Consider the following 22,209-nt stretch of genomic DNA (forward strand, 5'->3'; position numbering starts at 1 on the left):
CTCCTTGTCCCTGACATGGGCCAGGAGTCGGCTTCACCTGCTGAGCAGCAGCCTGAAGGAGTAGAAGGCAGAAGGACTCCACCTGCGGGTTTTCAGCCTTCTTGTTCCTGAGGAGAACCAGCTGGCTCCAGCTTTCTTAAGCAGGGTTTCCAGCCTCAAATCAGTTGCTGGGAACAACATTCGTCGTTCCTGGCCAGACCTTGCTGTTTCTTGCGACCTTGGACCCTCTGCTTTCTTGACCCCCCTGGATCGTCTGACTACCTGAACTGAGATATTGGAGGATGGATGGCAGCTAACAGATTAAGGTTGAATCCTGACAAGGCAGAAGTACTCTTTTGGGGGGACAGGAGGCGGGCGGGTGTGGAGGACTCCCTGGTCCTGAATAGGGTAACTGTGCCCCTGAAGGACCAGGTGTGCAGCCTGGGAGTCATTTTGGACTCACAGCTGTCCATGGAGGCACAGGTCAATTCTGTGTCCAGGGCAGCTGTTTACCAGCTCCATCTGGTACGCAGGATAAGACCCTACCTGCCCACAGACTGTCTGGCCAGAGTGGTGCATGCTCTGGTTATCTCCCACTTGGGCTACTGCAATGCACTTTACATGGGGCTACCTTTGAAGGTGACCTGGAAACTACAACTAATCCAGAATGTGGCAGCTAGACTGGTGACTGGGTGTGGCCACCGAGACCACATAACACCGATCTTGAAAGACCTACATTGGCTCCCAGTACTTTTCCTAGCACAATACAAAGTGTTGGTGCTGACCTTTAAAGCCCTAAATGGCCTCAGTCCAGTATACCTGAAGGAGCGTCTCCACCCTCATCGTTCAGCCCAGACACTGAGGTCCAGCGCCGAGGGCCTTCTGGCGGTTCACTCACTGCAAGAAGCCAAGTTACAGGGAACCAGGAAGAGGGCCTTCTCAGTAGTGGCGCCCACCCTGTGGAATGCCCTCCCACCAGATGTCAAAGAGAACAACAACTACCAAAGTTTTAGAAGACATCTGAAGGCAGCCCTGTTTAGGGAAGCTTTTAATGTTTGATGTATTACTGTATTTTAATATTTGGTTGGAAGCCGCCCAGAGTGGCTGGGGAAGCCCAGCCAGATGGGCAGGGTATACATAATAAATTATTATTTTTATTATAAATTATTATATTCCTGACCTTAGGACAGGACTGAACCTTGTATACGGACTCTGCCTCCAGGAAAGTACCCCTCTGAGACTTCGGATGGTTGGCTGGCTGGCTTCTCCCTCCTCTGAGCTCTGCCACGGCTGAGGAGCACAGGACATTGACATTCCCGAGTTTAGTACTGGATTTTGAGGTTAAGGCTTAGGGAGTGCAGAGGGGAAATAAGAGAATTTCCAGAACTAGAATAATCGCCCAGGGTAAGCACCAATATGTGCTTTAGCTACCACAGGCCCAACGCCACCTAAAAGCTGACTGAAACTTCCTCCTTGGATAAATGTTTTGACAATTCTGGAGCTGGATTTGGCAGCCAGATTTTTGCCGCAGCTCTGCCCTGTCTTATGCCAGTTTTTGTGTCTGCAGAAAAAATGGAGAGCAGTGGGATTCAATACCCGAAGAGCCCTAGGCAGACAGCAGTTAAATTAGCAGAGGAGATTAGAATCGCAAAGCGTGTGGTGTTCTGCAAATAATCTTGTGCCCCAAAATTGAATTAGCAGTATACTCCAGCACTGGGTCTTGCCTGTATTTCAATGCAGGCTGCAGATTAAGAGGTCTTCTCCGAAAGGAAAGAGAAAAGGCAGCTAGGGGTGTGTTTTGGAGAATGACCAGCTGTAGAAGAGGGAAAGAAAGGGGGGGTCCAGGATAGCCTTGTGGCCAAATCCATTCCCTTTGGCCCTTTTTCAAACCACACAATCTATATGTGGAGTAGGTCGAACAACAGTGATTAGCCATGACTGAGAAGAGAGCCAGGGTTTGAATCCCCGTTTGGCCGTGAAGTTCACTGGGTGGCCTTGGACCACTTGCGGGTGGCGCTGTGGGTTAAACCACAGAGCCTAGGGCTTGCCGATCAGAAGGTCAGCGGTTTGAATCCCCGCGACGGGGTGAGCTCCCGTTGCTCGGTCCCTGCTCCTGCCAACCTAGCAGTTTGAAAGCACGTCAAAAATAAATAGGTACCGCTCCAGCGGGAAGGTAAACGCCGTTTCCGTGCGCTGCTCTGGTTCGCCAGAAGCGGCTTAGTCATGCTGGCCACATGACCCGGAAGCTGTGCGCCGGCTCCCTCGGCCAATAAAGCGAGATGAGCGTCGCAACCCCAGAGTCAGCCACGACTGGATCTAATGGTCAGGGGTCCCTTTACCTTTAAAACCACACAATCTCTATGTGGAGTAGGTCGATCAACAGTGATTAGCCATGACTGATAAAGAGAGCCAGGGTTCGAATCCCCATTTGGCCCTGAAGCTCGCTGGGTGGCCTTGGGCCAGTCGCTGCCTCTCAGCCTAACCTACCTCACAGGGTTGTTGCTGGTTTTCTTGAAGGAAAAGGTGGGGTATCAATTTAAATACGTAAATAAAGGAAACCCCCCTGTTGAGACACAACATTATCTCCATATACCAGGTGCTGGAGACGGTGAGAGAGGAGAATCCAGCTGTGCACTGTTGGAAACAGGATGCTAGACTAGACAGATCTTTGGGACTGTACTCCAAAGAGTCTAGCCGTAATCTCATTTGTGAGTGTGCCGTCGCCTAAGAGAGAAGTAGCTGGATTTGTTAAGCTCCTGTTCTGTCCCCCGCCCGGCATTTTGTTCTGACAAGGAGGTCGAAGCTTCTTGAAAACAATCCAGTGGCTGAAATCATTTCTGGGTGGCCAGGCTCGGGGAACAAGCGTTACTGTTTAACAGAGTCCCCCCCTTCTCTCCTTCCCGCCCCCCCCCCTTTTATATAACATATTAAACTTGCTGGCGCCTTCTGACAATTCACAGAATGCAGCATTCAGGTCTCTGCAGTTTGATGCCATGGAGCAAACAGTAGGTGGCCAGGGAAAAAGAGAGCGTCAGAGAGAGTTCACCCCCCACTTGGTGCCAGGAGAAAAGAGGAGGAAAAAGAAGACACGCCTGGCCCACGATTAAGTGCATGCTTTTCCAAGCACAATCTTGCAATCATAGAACTTTAAGAGTTAGAAGACACACTCCCAAGAGTTATCTAGTCTAACCGTCTGCAAAGCAGGAATATATTAAGGGACGCGTTTGAGTAAAGTAATGGAGAACTTTATGTATTGATAGTGTATCAATAATGTGTGTTGTACAGTGGTACCTCGGGTTAAGTACTTAATTCGTTCCGGAGGTCCGTTCTTAACCTGAAACTGTTCTTAACGTGAAGCACCACTTTAGCTAATGGGGCCCCCCGCCACCGCCGCACCGCCGGAGCACGATTTCTGTTCTCATCCTGAAGCAAAGTTCTTAACCTGAAGCACTATTTCTGGGTTAGCGGAGTCTGTAACCTGAAGCGTATGTAACCCGAAGCATATGTAACCTGAGGCACCACTGTATCTGAATGTGCTTCCTAGGTAGGGACAGGTGAACCTGTCAATTTTGGTTTCTCTGTGTTTCATATTTTTCATTTTTTTGAAGTTCAGTTCTCCAGCAGTTATTTGTGTTTTTTTTTTAAAAAAAAGAAGTCCTCATGGAAATTCATCTGCATTTTAGTGCAAATTTCTCCCAATATACAGTTTTGCAAAGCAGATTTCCTTAATCTAACGCTTTACTTCCTTCTTCTTTTTGCATGTTGTCTTCACTTATATATTGGCTTTCAGGCATACTTTGGGTACTTATTGCATGGCTAAAAAACTGCATTGCAAAATTATGAAAAATGCAGATTTCAAAGGATGGCTATGTTTCAGTGCATGTGTTATTATAGAAAGAGCAAATTAAGGAAGTTCTCCTTAAAACATGAACTGAACTCATTTCCTCCTCCCTCCCGCTTCCAAGACTGGGTTACATTCTGTCTGCCTGCCCCTCTCCAAGCAAAATTCCGTTGTCAAGATAACGCAGTTCTGCACTTCAGAATGCATCCTGCAAATTAGCACTCTGGTTCATTTGAATAATTATTTCTGGCTGCATGATTTGATTGGCCTTTCAGCCTCCTTTCTGTTAAAGCCTCTGTAGCAATGGCTGTATGTGGGCCACTTTTCCCCAACTTAAGTTTCAGAAAACAAGCGGACAAATTTCCTTGCTTTTTCTAGCAGGGTCTGAAATGGATTTTCCTTATCTATTTGGACAAAATTGCTAGTGGCAATGTATGTTGTTGTTTTTAAATAAATAAATCTTTATTGTCACTCGTTCCAAAGGCGTTTCTAGGGTGTTTGTTACCTAAGGAGCTGAATTTGAGTCCTCTGGGTGCCTGATTTCTACACATCACCTTAGGTGCGTTCATCATGTTTCAGAGCCGAATAAAAGTGACAAGTAGTCTTCGCTCAATAAGGGGTTTATATAAAGCAAGGGCTGGCAGGGTAGGGATGGGACTGTGATCTGGCTCACAGAAGGAGGTCCCAGGCGCCTGGTTCATACCTGCATGTACATATACAATATACTAGATCACAGCATGCTGAAAATTATCCTTTTCTAATGATACGTTGTAGAGGGGCTGTGTTCACTGCACTTGAGCCCTTCCTAGCAGCTGGTGCTTTGCTCTCACTCTGAACTGCCTTTGTGCCGCCATGACGTGTTCAGATCTGAATGGCTATGTGGCCCTGGAACATCATCATGTCTGTAGTGTGATTCCTGATCCGCTGCAGCAGTGAACAGGACCGAAAACATGCAAGAAGAAAAATATTTGATGCAGGGGGGCAGGGGTTCAGAGAATACTTTGTGTTTCTGAAGCCCCTTTCTTCTGTTTACCAGCTCCATCTGGTACGCAGGCTGAGACCCTACCTGCCCGTGAACTGTCTCGCCAGAGTGGCGCATGCTCTGGTTATCATCCGCTTGGACTACTGCAATGCACTCTATGTGGGGCTACCTTTGAAGGTGACCCGGGAACTACAACTAATCCAGAATGTGGCAGCTAGACTGGTGACTGGGAGCAGACACCAGGGCCACATAACGTTGGTCCTAAAGGATCTACATTGGCTCCCAGTATGTTTCCAAGCATAATTCAAAGTGTTGGTGCTGACCTTTAAAGCCTTAAACAGCTTTGGTCCTGTGCACCTAAGGGAGCATCTCCACCCCCATGGTCCAGCCTAGACACTGAGGTCCAGCGCTGAGGGCCTTCTGGTGGTTCCCTCACTGCGAGAAGCGAAATTACAGGGAACCAGGCAGAGGGCCTTCTCGGTAGTGGTGCCCGCCCTGTGCAACGCCCTCCCATCAGATGTCAAAGAAATAAACAACTATCAGACTTTTAGAAGACATTTGAAGGCAGCCCTGTTTAGGGAAGCTTTTAATACTGGAAGAATCATTGTGTTTTAATATTCTGCTGGAAGCCGCACAGAGTGGGCAGGGTATAATTATTATTATTATTATTATTATCATCATCATCATCATCATCATCATTATCATTATCATTATTATTATCATCATTTCGCCTCCAGGCTTTTTGGAAAGCTCAGAGAAGTTGTTTTCACAACAGCCCTAGGAGCAGATCAGCCTGAGCAAGAACAACTGGACTGAATATAACCTAGTAAACATCATGGCCAAGCAGTGTTTAAATGAAATAGGCAAGTCCAATAAAGGTCTACTCAAGAGTAAGTGCCTGCAAGTTAAGTGGCAAGTGGGTGTAGGATTCCAGACTTAATTTAGATACAGTCATACCTTGGATCTTGTACGGTGCATATGCAAATGTGTACCTTGGATCTCAAACGCCTTGGCTCCCGAACAAATTGGCTCCCGAACGATTGAAACCCGGAAGGGAGTGTCCCGGTTTTCAAACAATTTCTGGAAGCTGAACATCCGGCGCGGCTTCTGATTGGCTGCAGGACGGACTCCCAGAACGCATTCTGTTCGAGAACCAAGGTACGTTTGTACTGTGTGATTTTATGAGATTGAGCAATATTAAGCAAGCACTGAAGCCAACACAAATTCAGCTCATTTTGTGGGGTTGTTTTGGTAGAGTGTAACTTAACTTTGGGAGTTTCCATATATTTGGGATTGATCTTTGGTGGTGTCTGATTTCCCCTCATCCTGATAACACTGTCTCCAGTCTCTACTGACTCTGAGGCTGAGATTCAACAGGTGTGCAGATAGCTTTCCTTTCCTTGGCTTCTACAGATAAGGGGAAGCTGTCAAACTCTGGAACTTCAAACAGTTGAACTTCTGCCTGACTTGTGGCCATTAAAGGCACTAGACAGAGAACCCACTAGGCTCGCCTGCTCCCCAAGGCAACCATCCAACTCGGTTTAGAGAGCTGCAGGTATTTTTGCCATCCTTGCATCAGCTATGCGCCTCTTTGCTTGAAGTAACCATAGGAACAATTTATATTTGCTTCAGCGTTGCCATGGTAATGCACTGGGCAACTCCCAGCTACACGCCCAACCTTCTGTAGCAGGGATTGTTAAAAAGTCCTGCTCCTCCCGCAAACCATGAAGAAATCCATTTACCAATAACAGATGTCTGTCTCCCCCCCTCCACCCCCCCCTCTCAAGAACAAAGAAGGAAGGAAAAGCAAGTCTTGTCCGACAGCGGATTGAATGTACAGGAGTAATACATTTAAATAACAGTAGTAATTTAGGGATCTTCAGTGGCCTCTAACGGCCACAATAATGAAGCACATTGTGCTCTAATATAAATAATATTAATTGCCAAAGAGCAACCAAGATCCTTATGCCGGGGTCAAAAACTAAGGGTGCTTCCATGTGGATAATTCAGATGTCACAACTGGGGGATTGGAAAGCTGTTTTTAATTTAGCAGGTTTTTTCATTGAAATGGTAAATCCATATTATAATTATTATTGATTTTTTTAATGGTTTAATATGGTAAATACATATTAAATGGGGGGGATAGAGACTGTCATTTTGTTGCGGATGTTGCTGTGCTGACAGTGCAAAAGACTTGCATGCCTGAAGAGCGCCGATTGCACCATGCGCACCTGCCTGGCCTCTCCCCAGCAACTCCTCCTGTTCCCTGGTCAAACAGCTGCATTTGCCTCTGGTCCTGCCAACTGCTGGCACACAGGCCCTGGTAGGTTGCCCACTGGTAAATGTGACCAAGGGGCTCGTTCTTGGCTTAAAATATTCAAGGTGCTTCTGAAACCTTTGAGATGGGTTTACCCTCTAAAACTGCTGGACCACAACCGTCTGTTTGCTAGGGCACTAAGCAATGATTTTAATCTCCACCCCCATCGTTCTGCCCGGACGCTGAGGTCCAGCGCCGAGGGCCTTCTGGTGGTTCCCTCATTGCGAGAAGCAAAGCTACAGGGAACCAGGCAGAGGGCCTTCTCGGTAGTGGCGCCCGCCCTGTGGAACACCCTCCCACCAGATGTCAAAGAGAAAAACAACTACCTGACATTCAGAAGACATCATAAGGCAGACCTGTTCAGGGAAGTTTTTAATGTGTGACATTTTAGTGTCTTTTTGGTCTCTGTGGAAGCTGCCCAGAGTGGCTGGGGAAACCCAGCCAGATGGGCGGGGTACAGAGAATTTTTTTATTATTATTATTATTATTATTATTATTATTATTATATTATGTTGTTGTTGTTGTTGTTGTTGTTGTTGTTGTTATAATAAATCTCTAGGCACATTCACTAGAGTTCAAGCCCTCCTGCGATCAGGAGGTTTTTTAGGTCAGGAGGGGTGCAGGCAGGAGCTCCCATTGATTCCTTCCCATTTTAAAAAGGTGGATTTGAAGGTGTCCAGTAGACATCCTCTTAATCCATTTTGAACTGACCGGTTACAAATTAGGTTTGGGAGAGTCCACCTTTCACTAAATATTATCAATCCTGGGATAATATTTGGAAGCAAGGCAATGAATCCTCATTAATTCAGCTCCCCGTCATTCCCAAACACACAGCAGTGGAGTAAAGTATAACTCAGTGTGGCACCTGCATATATCATTCAGTGTTGATGTTTCTATTTTAAGATTTAAGGAGTACTTTTGTGTAGTGATATCGCCACCTAGTGGCATGAGTTGGAAATGGCATCCTTTTCTCACGCTACGCAGACATTTGTGCATAACATCTTTGAAGCAATTTTAGTGGGTTAAAATAAAATAGAAAAAATGTTTTGAGGTGTTCAGTCCTTTCCCCAACTGCTCTCTTCCCACTTCAAACTGCCCTCAAGTGATTTTAGCTCCTGTGATGAGCTTTAAAGTGTGTACTTGCCCTCGCAAGCACATTTCTTTCTCTCCCCGCCCCCCGCCTGACACACGGCTACTTCCCAAAGCAGGTTTCTGAGTTTAAAGAGACACTGGGGTACTGCAGCATGTGGTTTGGCATTGAGAAAGCCTTAAACTGTAAAGCATGGGTAGGGAAACTAAGGCCTGGGGGCTGGATCCGGCCCAATAGCCTTCTAAATCCGGCCCATGGATGGTCCGGTGTAGCAGGAACGCCCCCCCCCATCATTCAGTTTGCACTGTGATAGGAATTTTATGGTCTTAGATATATGGCAATGTTCATAACCACACGTACATAGATCAGCACAGGAAAGCCAACCTGGAACCATTTTGATTCCTAAACTGAGCAAATGTTTCTCTGCATGGTCAAAATGGAAAAGCCTCCCCATTGTCTCTTCCTTCACAAATCCTGTCTTAATCTGTGTTTGAATAAGGGTGTGAGCCTTATCATTACAAAAGACTGCCCAGGCTCCCCAAGAAATCCAATCAAGTAACCTGCCAGACAGGAAATAAACAAAGCGACAGGAGAAAACAACATGCAAATGTTCTGTTTTAGACCGCCTTATCTGAGGGGTGGTCTTAGGTTACACCCCTTCTGTGATGAATGCATAATGTTTCTGGGGGTGGTCTGGATCTAGAGGATGGGAATTTCAAAAGTCTTTATAAGCCCTTGCACAGCATTTTTTGTGGGTCCTCTTCCTCTCCTGCGTGTGAGGGGAGTACCCTGTTGCAACAGATCAATAAAGATCAAGCTTACTAGCTGCTTTGCTTCTCAATATTCTCTGGTTGACCTCTGTTATTTTCTCCTACCAATAGGGAACCTATGTAAGGACTCTAAATGGGCTCTTGGATACCCCATAAGGGAAAAGGGCATATTTTTATTTACAACAGTACAAACTTCACACACACTCACACACTACATACGCTACGCTTCTGTTATAAATTCATAGAAAATCAACCATACATCGGATTTGCACTGTTCCACTTTTATTTTACTCCATGAAGGAAGGACTACAAAATGGGGAAGGTTTGATACAGGCCAGCCATACTCCCTTGAACATCCCAGCACATCCACAGGAGCCCTGCCCAGTTGCTATGCCAACCCTGATGGTCCTAGACAGAAGACAATCAAGATCACAAAGAACTTCCATATGGGAGTGGATTCAGCATGGACTGGAACAAAGGACAATGATCAGATCTTCCCTCAGGGGGCAGGAAACTGTGACTACCTTTTGTCTTCAGAAAATGACTCATGGGGAGGGGGGAGAAGGGAACCAGCCAGGTGACAGGACACTCAGGTTACCACCACAACTCCTCCCTCAACCCCTCCTTTCTGTAATGTATGCATGATGTTTCTGGGGGTGGGCTTGACCTACAGGATGGGAATTTCAAAAGTTTTTATAAGGTCTTGCACACCATTTTTCTGTGTCTTTCCTCTCTCCTGCAAGTGAGGGGAACACCCTGTTGCAACAGTTCAATAAAGGCCAAGCCTACAGGCTGCTGTTTTGCTCCAAGTTATCCTGGTTGGTGTCTTTGTTTTTGTCCAAGGGAGCCCTCGGATTTTTCCGGTAACACCGGGAATCAGCATGTTTTTACATGAGCAGAATGTGTCCTTTTTATAAAATGCATCTCTGGGTTATTTGTGGGGCCTGCCTGGTGTTTTTAAATGAGTAGAATGTGTGCTTTTATTTAAAATGCATCCCTGGGTTATTTGTGGGGCATTCATTCATTCCCCCCAAATATAGTCCGGCCCCCCACAAGGTCTGAGGGACAGTGGACCGGTCCCCTGCTGAAAAAGTTTGCTGACCCCTGCTGTAAAGGTTCTGCAACTGGGATAAATGAAACCACTCAGACAAATGTGCAAAATGTTATCATGTTTGCATAATTTGTTGGGGTACATATTTTATTGTGCGATCTAGAATTTGATTCAGAAGGAAATCTCTGACTTCCTGAATGGCAGGCTGGGCAACAGATCTATGGAAAGAAAAGAAATGGAAAAGGACTGGGACCTATGCTAACGCACAAACTTTTGCATGCTTACTTAGAAGGTACCTCAAGGCAAATCTACTTTTTAAAAAGCAGCTTCACTTTATGCAGTTTGGAAAGTGATGGGGAAATGCACTGAAAACTGGAATGAATTAATCATTAATTTGCTTGGCTGGTAAGGCTATTCCACTAAGATTTTGTAACTGTCCACCTAAATGTCTGAATGTGATTAACAGGTGTCTGAAAATGCATGTATCCTACAGTTCATTGAAGAGATGGGATTGGACACAGCCTCCTGTATTCTTCCTGGCAAACATCAGTTGTTGTAGTGTACTGTGCAGAAGGGCCTTTGGTATGCTTGGACAAGTGAATTTTTCTGCTTTCCAAATAGCACCAGTGCTCAATTCTTAAAGGCAGACAGACAGAAAGAAAAACAGCAAGAAAGCGAAGTTTAATTTAAGGGCTGAGGGCCTCCCACTGCAGGCTTCCAATGGCATTGCCTCAGGGTTTGGGGATCTGTAATCCCCTTTTATGTACAAACAACAATCTCTTGCAGCTTTGGGCCCCTAAAGCTGCCATCTGATTTCCTTTTTAACAGATGAAGAGAGGATTGCTCAGGCTGAAATGAAGTTGAATGGCCACACTTAATATCAGTCATGACAAGTTTGAAAGCCAGGATCCAGTGCCTAAGCATTTGTCCTCTTTGCCAGTGATGGTTATAATGTCAAGTATCAATTCTTGGATACTCTAGGAATCATCTAGACCAGGTTAAGCACTTTTACATCCCACCAATTTTAATCAGAAAGCTTAACTTTCTGAAGCTAACAGCAGTTGGAACTATAAACACGTTCATTTCCCCCCTTCTTTTTCATAGCTCGTTTCAACACTATTCATAAATGGAAAAGTGGTCTAGTGAAGGGAGATTTAAATTTGAAGGCTATCCATTCAAATTCAGGGCAAGGGAAGGAACTTTATAATCCCCCAAAAAATGGTTTAGCCCTCTTCACACTGCACCACCTTAGCACCCTTAGCACCTGTTCCTAGGATTCTTCAGGTCATGTGCTTTAAATGTCATGTGCTTTAAATGTAAGGTGTGTATGCAGCATCCTTTCTCAACCTTGGATCCCCAGCTGTTATTGGACTACAACTCCCATCATCCATAGCTAGCAGGACCAGTGGTCATGGATGATGGGAGTTGTAGTCCAACAACATCTGGGGACCCAAGGCTGAGAAACACTGGCTAGAGCATCAGGCAGCTTGACAGGCAAAATGCAAAGCACTCTGCCATGGTCAGGGGACCAAGGCAGCCCATTCAAACAAAAGTCACGGTTTGAATCCTAATTGGATAGGCTTATTTAGCAATCGTAGCTAAAGTCAATTTCCTTCCCAGTAAGCTACTTTGGCAAAGGGCTACTGCAGCTTGTAATACTACCAATTAAGCTGCTTTAAACTGCACAAGACAACTTTATTGAAAATTATGGTGTTATGTTCAAACTCCACTGACAGAGTTTTAGATAGCGCAGGAGTGATATAATCAACACTCTAAGGTTTAATTGCTGTTTGAGCCTTTTCCAAAATTTCTTCTCTAATTTTTGGATATTCTGGGCATGCCTTCAGAACCTTTAATAAACAAGAAATGAATGATTAGCTTTTAAAAAAATGTTGTAAATAAATATATTAACACATTTTAAAAACTCTCTTAATATTAATCAACCACAATTTGGCAGCTATCAAACTCTGCATCTGATCCAGGCTAATCTCCATGAAATCAATGGAGCAAGTTAGTCCTGACTTAAGTCTCACTGATATCAATGACAACTAAGTGCAACTTACTATAGATCCAGCCTTGTGTTCCTAGGAACAAAGAAGCTTGCCGTTTTTCTCAAAAAGATCAGGGAAGGCAGACTAGCTTCATTGAAAGTCAGTTTTTTGCAGCTATGTGAAACTGCAAGAAAGTGTTGGACATACCCTCAGTTTTGTGCTGGGCGGAGGGGTTCCAGAGCAAAGTCATAGTGGGTGTAATAGGGTGCCCTGAGAGTAAAAATTGAAAATGCTGGTCTACAGCAAGCACTATTTACAGATTTATGTTTGGAAGACTTACATCATGGCACACATCTATTGCTTCCACGTATCTCTTATCTTTTAGATAGTTGAAAGCAAGTTTAAATCCTACAGCAAGAGAGGAAAAGGTTAGTGTTCTGCTTAATATCAATTGCTAACTAAAAACAAACTAGTAAATGATGGACGCGGTGAAAAGATTTTGTCGGAAGGGCAGTTAATGTCTTCAGTGCTTTTTAAAAATAATCTGAAGATAATTGCCATGCATAACATCAGAAACCTATACAATGACTAGTTAATGTTGCAATCCTTTACACAGATGGGAGCTGGGCTTTACTTCTACCTAGATATACACAGGATTGCACTGTAAGAATCATAAACCTGACAAATTAAACAAGCAGAAACTAGATCAAAATGATATTTTATTAAACTGGAGAGTTATAAAATGTACTGTTCAATATGTATGGTGGTAACTAGTATAAGAAATAATATTACTGATAACAGGAATAATATTACTGTTTTAGTATTTTGCACATGTACTTCTGTTTCTGCTAGACTCTCAATTTTCCACAACTGGTTGAGAGCAATTTCACTGTTGCCTCAGCACAAAGATATAGAACCAAAGCAATAACTTTTTTTACTTACCAACAGTAGGATTTGCTTGGTGACTATGTTTCCAAGCTAATTCATAATTGGCTGCAGCGTCTTTGTAGGCCTTTTCCTTTTCTGCGATATATCCCAAGCATTCATAAGCTTTAGAGCACGACTTAAAAGAAAAAAAATTATAGTGCAAAAACAAATCACTCATGGGCTGTTAGTATTTTCTTTAAGCATTTTTTCTCTCTAAGAGCACAATCCAGAGGGAAGTGCTTCTGCCACTATAATAGACTCCCAGCCTCTTACCTTATTGTGCCGCAAGCAGCGCTTCACTAGCTCAATTGCACAGTCAAACTTCCCACATGCAGTGTAGCTGTCTGCCAATAAAATCCAACACTTTTCTAAGTCATCAGCTTCTGTCAAACTCCATTTTGCTTTCATCAAGCGCTTCAGCTGGTTCCTGGCTTTGAGTGGCTGCTTAAGAAGTATGTATGCTTGAGACACTGCTAAAACGGCTGAAACGCTGTCCCTCTGATTTAGATATATAAAAGACAAGTTTTGTTTTTAAAATGAACAATTCAGCGAACTGTCATCACTATTCTTTTATAATCACAGATCATTTTGCATATGAAATCTATGAAGTGAGAGAACACCAGTGTCTTGGCCTTCTAACAGTGAGGAGCCTACCAGACTAAGGGTAGCAACAGATTATACATCCCGTCTGAATAAACTGAAGATTTAGGTGCATTACGTAAATGGGCATAAAGTAGTGGTGTGAAGAAAATATACCGTATTTTCCGGTGTATAAGACGACTGGGCGTATAAGATGACCCCCCCAACTTTTCCAGTTAAAATATAGAGTTTGGGATATACTCGCCGTATAAGACTACCCCTCTTCCAATGCATACCAAATAAAAATTTAAAAAACCAATCTCCAGTCCGGCTCGGAAATCCACTCCACTTCCCAGTGGCTGGGGGCTTCTGGGGCCATTTTTCAAGCATATTTCTGCTTCATCTAGAGAGTTTGGTGTCCTCTGATTTAATTTGCTGTCGTTTTATCCTTTGGTGGGGAGCTGCTGCAGGAACTGCTGCTGTAGCCTGCGTATAAGACGACCCCTGACTTTTGAGAAGATTTTCCTGGGTTAAAAAGTAGTCTTATACGCCAGAAAATACAGTATGTGCGAAAAAAATAAAATGTTGCTACCTCACGCAAAAGAAACTGCATGGTGTAGCTTGTCATTATACAGAAGCCTTCCCCAACCTGAGGCCCTCCAGTTATTTTAGACTACAACTCCCATAATCCCTAAGGAGTCTCATCTATGAGATAGCAATATACTACAGTTTCTGGTGTCAAACATCCATAGGAATATCCAGTGCTTTTTTTACTGTTAGCCAGCAGCCACTACCATGAATATAAATGTCCTCTCCAAGCTGCTTACCACTCATGGAAGAAACTATCTTTACCTCATTTTGGCACATTTCAGTAAATACTTTCAGGGCCTTCTCCACATTATGTGTCTCTCTCGTGGCCATTAAGCAGTAGCTCTGTAACAGCTCTACTTGATTCTGCCCTTCTTGTGAGTGAGGATAAAACTCTTTGAGAAGCTTCTCGGCTGTACGTATGCCATGCTGTTCAGATTCTTTCTTTTCCTTCAGATTACTAGCAAGAAGAAAACAGTTTCTGTTTCCTAGGCTATCAAAGACCTTCTCTTGACTCTATAAGAATAGTATGACCATTATTTGATTTAGATTAAAGCATTTACATACACCTATATCCTAATCTAGGGAACTGCTATGACTTCAGCAGAAGGCTACATACAAGTTGCTTCCTCCCTCTCCCAATACCTCGGGTTAAGTACTTAATTCGTTCCGGAGGTCCGTCCTTAACCTGAAACTGTTCTTAACCTGAAGCACCACTTTAGCTAATGGGGCCTCCTGCTGCCGCCGCGCTGCCGGAGCACGATTTCTGTTCTCATCCTGAAGCAAAGTTCTTAACCTGAAGCACTATTTCTGGAAAGCGGAGGAAGCCCCAAAGAGGCCGGAGGTGCAACGGGATTTGTTTAAGCTTTGTTTAAGCTGCTCAGCATCCCCACCTAGTTGCAGGGTAGCGCAACAGCAACAGTGGCTTTCCCATGCAGCCTCCAGCTGGCCCCAGCAGAGGCGAAGGAAGGGGAGTGCGGTGGGTGCAGCCACCCCAGGTGTCATGACTGAGTGGGGTAACAAAATGGCAGGCTAATGGGCACTACACCTCATGCCTGGCGGCAGCAGCTCTTCCAACCCAGCGGCAGAGAGCAACCCTCCTCAGCTGTGGTCACAGCAGCTCCGTGGTTGGGTCATATCTGACCCGGCTGCGGAGAGCAGGAGGAGAGCAATAATAATAATAATAATTTGTTGTTTAGTTGTGTCTGACTCTTCATGACCCCATGGACCAGAGCACACCAGGCCCTCCTGTCTTCCACTGCCTCCCGCAGTTTGGTCAAACACATGCCGGTAGCTTCAACACTGTCCAACCATCTCATCCTCTGTCGTCCCCTTCTCCTTGTGCCCTCCATCTTTCCCAACATCAGGGTCTTTTCCAGGGAGTCTTCTCTTCTCATGAGGTGGCCAAAGTATTGGAGCCTCAGCTTCACGATCTGTCCTTCCAGTGAGCACTCAGGGCTGATTTCCTTCAGAATGGAGAGGTTTGATCTTCTTGCAGTCCATGGGACTCTCAAGAGTCTCCTCCAGCACCAGAATTCAAAAGCATCCATTCTTCCACGATCAGCCTTCTTTATGGTCCAGCTCTCACTTCCATACATCACTACTGGGAAAACCATAGCTTTAACTATACAGACTTTTGTTGGCAAGGTGATGTCTCTGCCATAATAATAATAATAATAATAATAATTTATTATTTGTGCCCCACCTATCTGGCTGGGTTTCCCCAGCCACTCTGGGTGGCTTCCAACAAAGACTAAAAATACACTAAGAGTGAGCAGCAGTAACCCAAGCACTCTCTTACCCTGAACTCTGGGGCATGGGGGAGGGGTGCCTGCCCTGGGCAGTGTGGGCATATGCTCCACCACTGGGCCCCCGAGTTTCAATTCTAGTTTTGGATATTTTTGAATACAGTATTTTTGGCATGGATTGAAGAGGGAGCGGCAGAGAGGGATTTTAAAGGGTGTTAAAGGGTGCTCCCTACTTTACGTGATTTCACTTAAGTGCACAGGGGTCCAGAATGGAATCTCTGTGTAAACGAGGGGATTCCTGTACTTCAAGTTGACTTTAAGAATGTGATTTTCATATTCTGTTACAGGACTTTTCCTTACCTAGTATCCATGGTATTCTGGTTTCCTAAAGTCTCTCTGCCTATTATGTCATTGTCAGGATTTAGGCATATCTGAATCATATGGCCAAGGGCTTTCTGGCCCCAGTCACTATCCTTACGTGCTTTGTTGAAGAACTTCAGTGCCTGATTGGGCTGCATCATGTGCCTGTTTGTGGGGAGAAAGTATTGAAGACCTAGGTGAAATGTGAGACCCTTAAAATATCAGTCTTGTTAACAAGCATATATCCACATATTCTTCTTCCCTGCCAAATCCAATCTAAGGGTTTAGTGCAAGGTGACGGCCTCAATTCAATAAAGAGGAAAGTGTGCTTAAGCTGCAAGCAATCATAGGACTCAGATGCACTTAATTCTGTGTTGAACTGGTCAGAAGCGGCGAGAAATTTCCTATTGCGGGACCATGAGAAAAAAAAGGAGATAGACTTTATTTAAGCCAAAGGAAATTCTAGGCACAACAAATCCAGTGTGTGCAATTGAAAAGTGTGTAAAAGTAAGAGCGGTCAAATTCTCAAGCATACTTCCAAGTGGGGAAACAAAGTAGCTCACTAGTTTGAAAAAACAAAAAGGATACGTTTATTAAGGAGACTGTACAACGAGTTTCCTTGGTTTATTTGTGCAGAGCTATTGCACAGGATTTAAGGACTGTATCAGATGAGGCACAATTGATTCATGGTTAGGAACTTTCACAATAGGAACATTAACAAAAACATAGCACCTGCAAGGACCTGGAACTGGAACCACAGCACAACTTTTTAGAAAACAAAACACCTTTCCACCTGTACTATTTTTTCTGATGCAAACCACCCCTCCCAGCTCACAGGTAAGGATATTTCTAGACTGGTTTGAGGGCTTGGCAATCCTTAAGCATGCAATTTTTTTCAGAGCTTCCACAAGATAGCCATTGGGCCTCAAAACACTGGCCATTCTTCCCATTTAATCCAGATTTATCCATTAAGTTTTTTATTTATTTAACCAAACTTGTTGCCAACTACCCATTTGCGAAATCATGACTCATTCGCATTCTTAAGCCCATGTCTGGAAGCACCCTATGTTTTCACTCACAGAAAGAGGACAAATAGAACTTGGAGATGGAGAGTACTTGCAGTGAAGAACAGCACAGGAAGAAAGAGCCACTAAATTGTTTCCCACTGTGCAATGGTTATGTTCCAAATTCCCTTCTCCCAGTAGCTTCTAAGCAACAATAGATCTTTATCATGGAACACCCTCATCATTTCTGCTTGGGCCTTTGGTGTGTGACTCCCATTAGTACTGGTTTCTATGATTTACCAGCAATAAAGTCCCATGCAGTAGTTATAACCGGGATCCAAAGCTGTTCGAGATGATTTTCTCTTGGCCAGTTCAAAAAAGTGTGTTGCTTCATCAAGTTTACCACTTCTTCTCAGTAAGTCAATCAAATTCTCCATGACCAAGAAGTTATCTAAAAGCACATAATTTTAAAAATATGTATTTCCAACTTATTTCACAGATAATTTGTTCACATATAAGAGTCTGAAAGAAGAAACACTCTTCTGTTGAGAAATGAAGAAACAAACAAATCTGCATTTTGTCATGCACCCATCTAGACACACAAACACCCTTTCATCAAAATGCTCTTGTTTACTGTATTTATCTCATGAGATGCTTTAGAGGCCCTTTTTATGCCCCCCCCAAAAAAACCCTCCAGTATATAAATGCTACAAAATACCTGGAGATTTCTCCAGAACATTCCGGTACAGACTTATAGCTTCTTCGTATGACTCTTTTCTGAACATAAGGTTGGCCATCATCTAGAAAAGGAACAGCTATTTCACACTCAGACCAAATGGTATCAATGCTTCAGAAAGAGCCAGATTTTTGACTTTTCACAAGTCATAAATACGTTTATGAAAATCCAGCCTTCCAGGATGGAGATGGAACAATGAGGACTCTTAATCTTAGCCCAGGGTGATTCAAGGGATTGAGGGATGATTCAAACGTGATCAATTTCTTACATGGACAGCACTTCTCGACTATAAAACAAGTGAAAACCATACACATTCACGTGTGACAGGTTCCACTGCTTATACACATATTTCACTGCTTATACACATAGTATGCATGCACAACATACCCAGGAAAATATGAATGTTGTCACAAAACATGAAATAGCTCAGTTGTTTAGAGCACAGTGCTCAAAATGCCAAGGTTTCTGGTTCTGTCCCCATATGAGGCAGCTGCATATTTTGTTGGACTAGATGATAAGCAGGGTCCCTTCCAATTCTACAAGTCTATGATTCTATGTGGTTTGTATTTTCCCCCCAACACATACGTTATCAAAGTCAGTACAGTAGTTCATAGTGTTTACAAAGGCCCTACGTTCCCATGCATATGGGTGGCAGACTTGACCATGTTTATTTATGCTTGTCTGTATGTATTAATTTCTTCCTCCCCACTCATCGCCCTTATGATCTGAAAGTGTATTTCTATAACTCCATCTGCAATCCCCATCCTTAGCTGCTGATTGGCAACCCACCAATAAGTCTTCTCTGACCCACCATTTTCATACATGAGGGACAATACAAAATCAAATTAAATATCTCTTTAGGCAGCGATTTTCTTCAGTAGTGGTTCCCTGCACTGTTAAAGGCCTTTCCCAAAGCATACTCTGATATAAAATAGCTCCTTCTGCTCTTTAAAGCACCTGTAATAGATGCATGAGGTGCAGTAGCCAGGAAGGGGAAGCACTCTTTGGTATCTGAAAGACATTACAATGTTTGAGCATGCTCTGTGTCACTAATATGTTAGTCAAAATTGTGTAGTTTAAGACTGATGTGAATCCTCCTATCCCTTCCACACAGTTGCATAGGTGTGTAGAAACAGTTGGGCTTTACTTCAGAAGCTTTTCAAAACCCCTCCTACCTGGTGGCTCATAAAGATATACAGTACACCAGCAAAGCTTAAGTTTAGTGGAAGAAAGAATAACAGTGTTTACCATTGTTCCAATTTCATTGCTCTCGTCATCTTGAAGCAGGAGAGTACAATAATGCTCACACTGCTCTGTATCTTCTTGCATCAAATACAGCTGAGCTAATTCCAACATTATCTGAAAATAAAATGGAAAAGTATTTTAAGCAGCAATGGATCTTTGGTAATGATCATTTTGGTACTGATAATTGTGGCAGATGTTTGTAGTCCTCATTCCATAGAACTCACTCCCTGTCTATAAAATGGGTTTTTAAATAAAAAAATTAAGGACAGATAACTGGTGATCGGCATCAGTGGGCCTCAGCATGCCAGTATCAGCCCATTTGCCAATGTCCCAAACATCTGACACTCTCTGGGTGGTCACTGGAGGGACCGGACTAGCCTGCAGGGCCCTGGACTTGGGTCTGAAGGCTTAGGCCTCACTTTTTAGAATTTGCACCTTCAGTCCTATGTAATCCAATTTCCCTGTTTGATCGACTAACATGTTTTGAATACACACACTAGGACTTTGTTGTAAATTGCTTTGAGTTGCCTTTGGCAAGAAAAAGCAACCAATACATAAATAGCAAGATAAATCCTAGTCTCTTTGAAAGTTGAGGCACAGATAAGCCGTGTTAAATGATCTGGAGCATGCAGAATGAAATGAATCAAACATTTGTTTATTGCAATAATCCCAACAACCAGAAAGGCTGGGTAGGGAACGTTTTACTCAACCTTAGTACAGACATTCCTTTGCATTCCTTTCAGTTGGAGACGGAAGATCATGTTTACCTTACTATCAGTTGGAACGCAGGATAGAGCTTCCGTGTAGTACTTCAAAGCTTTTTCATATTCCTTCTCTGCTTGGTAGAACTTGGCAAACTGTACACAGATCATTAACAACACCTGTTTCTGGGAAGGAATCAATTCAGGCTGCTCTACACGGACACGCTTCAGTATCCTTTGCTGGATGTCGTATGCCTTAAAAATGAACAAATATACCAAGTGAAGGCATTGTGGGGTATACCCGTCCTAGCATCTTTATTAGATATTGTATACAAGAATGAGGACTGCTGAATAAGCATTCTATTTAGTGCTTTGTACTACTTCCTTCCAGTTGGTCTACTTCTGTATCTGAAGTATACTGTAAGTTACACAGTCTTTAAACTGTATTAGAATTAGTTAATTAGTATAAAAAGTTTCTACTTAATTCAAACTTGGGTTAAAAACCCAAGTCTATTTATTATTTATATTTATTTCAGAAACCACTTTAGAGTCATCCCCAGGAGTACATGAGGCTTCTACAACATTGGTTTTCTACCATGTTCAGAGTATCCAGAACAACTTCTCCTCTTTTAGTTGTCTCACAAATCTTTGCTAGTAACATCAGGTTCCTAACATCCTTCTTCATTGATGGCAGATCGTCAACTGCAAAATGAAACAAAGCAATCATTATTTTATACCAGTATGGTGTTTTGACCATCAGTAAAACACTGGCTATGATTTTCTGCAGTGCAAAAGTTTAATGACCAACAATACTCCTAGGTAAGGGACGCGGGTGGCGCTGTGGGTAAAACCTCAGCGCCTAGGACTTGCTGATCGCATGGTCGGCGGTTCGAATCCCCGCGGCGGGGTGAGCTCCCGTCGTTCGGTCCCAGCTCCTGCCCACCTAGCAGTTCGAAAGCACAGTTAAGTGAAAGTAGATAAATAGGTACCGCTTTCTAGCGGGAAGGTAAACGGCATTCCGTGTGCTGCGCTGGTGCTGGCTCGCCAGAGCAGCTTCGTCACGCTGCCCACGTGACCCGGAAGTGTCTGCGGACAGCGCTGGCTTCCGGCCTCTAGAGTGAGATGAGCACACAACCCTAGAGTCTCTCAAGACTGGCCCGTACGGGCAGGGGTACCTTTACCTTTACCTTACTCCTAGGCAGTAGCTAGAAAGAAAAACATTTTACTGGAATTGTTATGGTTTAAGGGCTGGGCAAGTAATTTTGTACAGATGTGCTGAAAGAACTGGTGAGAACTTAGGAAGCTGAACTGATATTGCCTTGGAACATAGGAGCTAACTCCTAGGGGCTGAGGAGTCTTTGCCCCCCAATAAAATATTTGAGGGGGCTGCCCCCACAAAGTTGATGGGCATTGCCATTCAAATGGTGTGTTCTCTCTAGAGGATACTTGCATCATTAGCATTTGACTGGTGTCAGGCATACCCAAAAAGGAGTCATACCACACACAGTGACATGAATTATTATTCATCCCTTGTGGAACAAGTGTCAACACACTGCTCTGCAAACAGTAGGATTGTTTATTATCTGGTCATAAACAAGTGGCCAATCAGGATCTTTCAATGTGACAGCACTAGGGTGTCATTTCGCTGGGGCTGTTCCTCTCCAAATGTCTAGGCATGCAGAAAATATGTTTATGCTTTAAGTCAAGATGAAAGCTCCAGTGGAAGATTAAAAAAAAGAGAGAGAGAGAGAGAGAGAGAGACGTTACCAGGGTCATGATCTAGTGCTTGGTTTAGAACTTTCTCTGCTTTGCCAAATTTTTTGAGCTTCAACAGGAGATCGGCAAGATCATGGCACAAGAAGTCCTGCTCACTCATTTTTAGAGCAACTTCATAGTAATTGACAGCCTGAAATAAATTAGTACATGTGAACAGATTAACTTCAGCTATGAGTTACAAATGAAACACTTATTTTGTGATATTTGCAAGTCTTAGAGCTGTGCTGCTTATACTGGTTTGTTACATTCTGCTGCAGATTTAATGTTCTCCAGTGTAAGAAAAACTTCCTGCATGGGGGAAAAAAAATAATATCAGGGAGAGGGCTAGGTTAAAATACATCTCCCTGATAGGATTTTTAAAATGGGGAAGCATTCAAACACACAGCCACCAACCACTAGCCTGATGTGACAAAGCCCAGTAAGAGCTATACCAAATTCTTCTGTTTGTGTAGCTGAGATCTATTTTTTCTTTTCTTTTGAAACTGAGTAGACATTCCCATTTGTCTCCTGGGATACACACACAT

At 43.7% G+C, this 22,209-nt stretch overlaps 1 protein-coding gene and 1 long non-coding RNA gene across 3 annotated transcripts in view; one reads left to right on the forward strand and one right to left on the reverse strand.

Moving 5' to 3' along the window:
• Positions 1–11,704: 11,704 nt before the first annotated feature.
• The window catches only part of TTC21A (tetratricopeptide repeat domain 21A), a 29,804-nt gene continuing 19,299 nt past the window's right edge, over positions 11,705–22,209 (reverse strand). For both annotated transcript variants that reach the window (XM_053409673.1, XM_053409674.1), the window contains 12 exons: positions 21,677–21,815; positions 20,505–20,611; positions 19,976–20,164; positions 19,212–19,322; positions 17,946–18,027; positions 17,528–17,678; positions 16,224–16,388; positions 14,380–14,575; positions 13,222–13,446; positions 12,964–13,084; positions 12,362–12,429; positions 11,705–11,880 (listed from right to left, as the gene is read on the reverse strand). In XM_053409673.1, coding sequence (XP_053265648.1) covers positions 11,803–11,880; positions 12,362–12,429; positions 12,964–13,084; positions 13,222–13,446; positions 14,380–14,575; positions 16,224–16,388; positions 17,528–17,678; positions 17,946–18,027; positions 19,212–19,322; positions 19,976–20,164; positions 20,505–20,611; positions 21,677–21,815 — 1,632 coding nt within the window. In that variant the 3' untranslated portion in view covers positions 11,705–11,802. The remainder of the gene's footprint in view (positions 11,881–12,361; positions 12,430–12,963; positions 13,085–13,221; positions 13,447–14,379; positions 14,576–16,223; positions 16,389–17,527; positions 17,679–17,945; positions 18,028–19,211; positions 19,323–19,975; positions 20,165–20,504; positions 20,612–21,676; positions 21,816–22,209) is intronic.
• On the forward strand, positions 12,373–13,681 carry LOC128423979 (uncharacterized). The gene is made up of 2 exons (XR_008332908.1): positions 12,373–12,449; positions 13,531–13,681. It is a non-coding gene; the product is annotated as an uncharacterized LOC128423979 (long non-coding RNA).

Source organism: Podarcis raffonei, chromosome 12, assembly GCF_027172205.1.
Source record: "Podarcis raffonei isolate rPodRaf1 chromosome 12, rPodRaf1.pri, whole genome shotgun sequence".
Classification (NCBI taxonomy): Eukaryota; Metazoa; Chordata; class Lepidosauria; order Squamata; family Lacertidae; genus Podarcis; species Podarcis raffonei.